Source organism: Meleagris gallopavo, chromosome 2 (genome assembly GCF_000146605.3).
Source record: "Meleagris gallopavo isolate NT-WF06-2002-E0010 breed Aviagen turkey brand Nicholas breeding stock chromosome 2, Turkey_5.1, whole genome shotgun sequence".
NCBI lineage: Eukaryota > Metazoa > Chordata > Aves > Galliformes > Phasianidae > Meleagris > Meleagris gallopavo.
The window spans coordinates 9398512-9403337 of NC_015012.2; the positions used below are offsets into that span (position 1 = coordinate 9398512).

General features: G+C 47.4%; 1 protein-coding gene across 1 annotated transcript; it reads left to right on the forward strand.

Annotated features, from left to right (window-relative positions):
• The first annotated feature begins 555 nt into the window (after positions 1-555).
• On the forward strand, positions 556-3899 carry GEMIN6 (gem nuclear organelle associated protein 6). Its single transcript, XM_003203783.4, has 2 exons — positions 556-1247; positions 3243-3899. Exons 1-2 carry the CDS (start codon positions 1120-1122, stop codon positions 3616-3618), a joined length of 504 nt encoding a protein of 167 aa, XP_003203831.1. The 5' UTR covers positions 556-1119; the 3' UTR covers positions 3619-3899.
• Positions 3900-4826: the final 927 nt, after the last annotated feature.

A 4826-nucleotide genomic window follows, 5' to 3' on the forward strand; every position in this document is an offset into this window, starting at 1 on the left:
CCTGAGGGGACGGATCCTGGGGGCGGGCGGGAGGCGCTCCGTGCTAAGTCCTTCAGGAGGGCAATTAAACTAGCGACAATGAAACAAATGAGGAAAGAAACAAAAGCAAGACAAAAAACAGCAGAGGCCGAAACGAAACGATAATTAAAATTGAAGATGCTTGGGGTTTTTGCCCAGTAGTGCCTTTGAAGGAAATCCAATCTGATCCAGAAAGGCACCTGTTGGGATTCTGTTAAAAACTGGAGGGACTTAAATGCATAATCTTTAGATACCTACATATGAAAACACACTACATTCCTCTTCTGCTGCTTTTCTCTCAAACCAGAGTCAGGATTTCCCCCTGATGCTCACGCTTACAGCAAGAACAGCCGTGTTTGCTGATCTCAGCTTTCTTGATAAATGGAGAGAAAGCAGTAGCTGAGTAACCTCGCTAGCTCCTTCCTAAACAATTTCCACCACGCTGGGGTTGGAAACTTTACAAGAAGAAACCAAATTACCCCCTTAAACCTGCAGAATACCAACTATCTCCCTTCGTATTTTTTAATCTTCTGTACTGCTTCATCCTCGGGGAGCTTTTCATTAAGCGTTCTGAAAACACTGAGCTTCTCAGGAGGTTGGAATGGCGAGGAGTTCCCCACGTTTGCAGCTGCACGGGAAAGCTCGCTAAGAGAACTCACTGAAGGCGACTGAGCAAAGCCGCCACGACCCTCACGCACCCCATGCATCTCCCCGTTTGTTGGCAGGTAGCCCAAGCTGCAGCCAAGAGCTCGCAGCCTCCCAGCAGGAGGCAGGGCACCGACTGCACCGAGCGCTACGCCTCCTCGTTTTGCAGCTTGGCCTCATGTCTGTCATCCATAAATGTCGTGCGCGCACGCACGCTCGCAAAACACTCCGGCTCCGAGCGGTCCTCGGGCTCCGCGCTTTCAAAAGAGCCGCGCGGGGGGCGGGCTGGCGGCAGGAAGCGGCGGGGCCGGCAGCTCCCGTGTGCAGTAGCGAATGGGGCTGAAAACGCATGGAGGATCCTTACTTGGAGACAAACCGATGAGAAGGACAAAGCGAGGGGATTCAGTACTTTTGCTTGTTGATCTGGCTGTTTACTAGGTGCTGAGTGTAGCCGGTATGAATGACTGGCAAAAGAAAAGCCCTCTAGAGTGGGAGACCTATGTGAACAAAAGGGTGAAAGTTGCAGCAGATGAGAAAAATGAATACGAAGGATGGGTCTTAACGATTGATCCTGTTTCTGCCAGGTAAGTATCAGAACTTTCGTTTTCCTCAAGCTAAGAGAGAACAATTTTTTTTCAGGAAAATAAGATTCTAAGACTGAAGCAAGCTTACATGGAGCAAAACCTGCTTGTTGATGCTTTGTGTCCTGTGTGTTTAGTTGGCAATACCTAAGAGAAAAAGGTGCTGTAGTTGATGAGACCCAAATCCACGTTAATCAGAGCACTTTTCCTGTGAAGACAGGCTGAAGGAGCTGGGCTTGTTCAGCCTGGAGGAGGCTCTGGGGAGAGCTCATTGCGGCCTTCCATTGCTGAGGGGAGCTTACAAGCAGGAGGGGGACTGGCTTTTTACTTGGTCCGATAGTGACAGGAGAAGGGGAAATGGCTTTAAACTAAAAGGGGGGAGATTTAGGTTAGATATCAAGGGGAAATTTTTCACTGAGAGGGCAGTGAAACCTTTGCAGTGCTGCCAAGAGGCTGTGGTGTTGCATCCCTGGAGGTGCTCAAGGCCAGGTTGGATGGAATGCTGAAAACTTGAACTGGTGAGGAGCAGCCCTGCCCAGGGCTTAGGTTGGAACTGGATGAGCTTTAAGGTCCTTTCCAACCTAAGCCATCCTATGATTCTATAATTAATCTCATTCAGTGGACTGATAAGTTTGGGGAATTAATAGTACCTGAATTCATGTTGCCTTTACGGTGGATCTGGCATTATTAGTGCTAACATGCTATTCTCTTGTTGAGAAGAGTGCCTTTAATAACATCAAGCCCTGCATCGTAAAGAGAGTAGGAACACAGGAACATTTTTATATGTGATCGATGTTTAACCTCTTATCCTCTGTCCAGAGTTCTCCTGTCAGTGCCCTGCTTTCCCCTCTAGCAGATACCTGTGAGGTGATGCAGTGGCTGCAGGAGAGGAAGCAGGAAGTGGTAGCACAGGTCTCTAGCATCTCAAGTGAGCAGGAAAACAGGGCTTGAAAGACAGCAGAGAACAGGCAGAAATTTTTCTCATTGATGTCAGAGGTTTTTCTTGCCTGTTAATTGGAAGCTTTCTAATATAAGCTCAATATAGAGGCTAGAAACAAAAGCATCCAGCTCGTGATATATTTCAGAACAGTTGTTTCAGCTATGTAGTAGCTCTGGTGTGCTTATATTCTCGTGGAGATGCTTGCCTTTTTGATAGGAAAGGTCTGTTAAGCTGTGAATGACTTGAGAGATGCCTCAGGCAAAAATCAAGGCGTATTTCAGTGGACATATCACAGAAAGCCTTTCTCTCCACTAATGGTGGCAACAGCATATTAATAAATAGCTGGCTTAGAATTATGGAATTTCAATTTCCATGAAAGGAAGAAAATGGTTTCTGATTATTTTCTGTGATATGTGAGGAGATTGTAGAATAGGTTGTTTTCCTGCTTCTGTTTTAGGACTTCTGGAATATAAGTGCCCTCCGAAAAGAACAGGAAACAGTCTTAAACAGCTGCACCACGAGTCTGTCCATGCTGCAGTGTGTTCTTGCTGCAGAACTCAAGCTATAGTAGTTAAGAAGCTAGCAGTACTCATTAAAAGAGAAGAAATATATTACTATTTGATCAATAATTAAATATTAATCATTAATAGGTTCTGATGTTACACTGTGAGGTGCCACCATTGCACTATTAGCTTTCCAAGTGTTGACTGTATGAAGGTACTGTTTCTGAATTTTTGAAGACTTAAGGAAGGCTGGAATGCTGCCCATAAATGTCAGATTCCCAGTCCAGATTCTGATACCCACCTCTGCTTTTTTTCCTTTTTTATTATAATGTGAGGCTTTGCTTGTTGGTACCTAGAGTAGTCTCAAATTCCAGGCCCCACAGTTGCATGATTTTAAGGAATAGCCTATTTTTAAGAAAGATGCTGGGTTGTCAGTGTTGCCTGAAAGCCTAGATTACACCAGGGCTTCCGAGCACTCATCTCCAAGAGTCTTGGGCTGTGTTTCTTCGTCTTCAGTTAAGCACAGTCAATCATATGTTCTTCTTTCCCTGACAGTGTTGTCCTTGCAAACTTCCCGGAGAACGAACCAGTGTCCATTTTAGTTGTGCTAGGCCATGCTGTTCAGGAGGTCAACATAATGCAAGATGCGGACGATGAGATGAAGGCACGGCTTTCCCGCATATTTGAGCCTGAGGAAACTAAAGCTTACAGCCCGGAGGAGCTCCACAAGAGGAAGAACGACTTGAAGAAGTGGCTGGAAACAAACCACATCCCTGTAACAGAGCAAGGCGAATCAGGCAGAACGCTGTGTGTGGCAGGGGTGCTAACCATCGACCCACCCTACAGCCCAGAGGAGTGCAGCAGCTCCAACGAGATCATCCTGTCTCGGGTTCAAGGCTTGGTACAGAGCTACCTAGAAAAGCAGCAATGATGCCTGCCTAAAGCAGATGGGCCTGCACACCCCACCTCACAGACTGCTCTGGGTGCCTGTACCTAAACTATCCAGAAGTGCTGGATATAGGTGCCTTTGTCTGATTTTTGTACTTTAAGAAGGAACTACAAGTGGTGTAAACAAAAAGCACAAAGCATGCACTGTTATGTTCAGTTAAAACAAACAGATAACACGTTAAACTGCTGTATCACTGTCATTTTTTTAAACAGCATTGTGAAAGATGACAGATCAGAAACCATAAATGGTATTCCTCTGACTAACATTTACTTCATTATTTTTCTAATGGAGACATCTTTACACGTTTAGTTGAACGGCTTCCATAGAGTATTTTTTCAGAAAGGACTCTGGCTTATCAAGCCAAAAGACTGTTTTGAGAAAGCTTTTTACTACAGCAGCCTTTGTTTTAACACATGACCTTTAATGTAGGATAAGCTGTGTAAAATTACCAGGGAGAGGCAGCAGCAAGTAGCAGGTTTTACCAACGTTGTTCCCTATCTGCATTCATTAATTTGGAGCAGCAGCATTTGGCAGGACCTCATACCTTAGGATTCCTTGCAGCTCAAGAACTTGGTGTTTCCACTTTAGGCTTTAGCACTATTTTATGCCAACGCATGATGCAGCAATTGCTGTATGATTACTAAAGGAAAAAAATCAGCACGAACAAACACCTTTAAAAAGCCCAGATCCTCATTAACAAAAGGCTTTCCTTATTCTTCTTGCGGTTCGTTAAGAAGTACTTCAAGTCAGTGAGGTTCCTGCCGATCGCTCCAAAAAGGCAGCGCGGTCCGTACCCCCCGCCGTGAAGCTGCCGGCGCACTACCGTCCGCACACGCGAAACCCAGAACGCCTCCCACTCCCCATCTCATGCCCTGACTGCCTGCCATATAGGTCCCGTCCTGCGCATGCGCAGTACTGCAACCGCAGCTCTCGCGAGATCTCCGCGACCGCTCGAACAGCGCGTTCCTCCCGCCCCGCGTTCTCTAGCGACCGGAGCCCCGCCCCGGCGTGCGGCCGTTGGGGTGCGGCGCGCAGGCGGTTCCCTCTTTCCTCCAGGGACGCGCGCGGGGCTTGGCCTGTAGCTGGGACGATGTCGCGCTACGGGCGTTATGGTAGGGCGGGCAGCGGCGAAGGACGCGAGGGGAAGGCTCGGCGCGGCGGAGGAGGGGAGCGAGCTGCTGCTGGCAGCG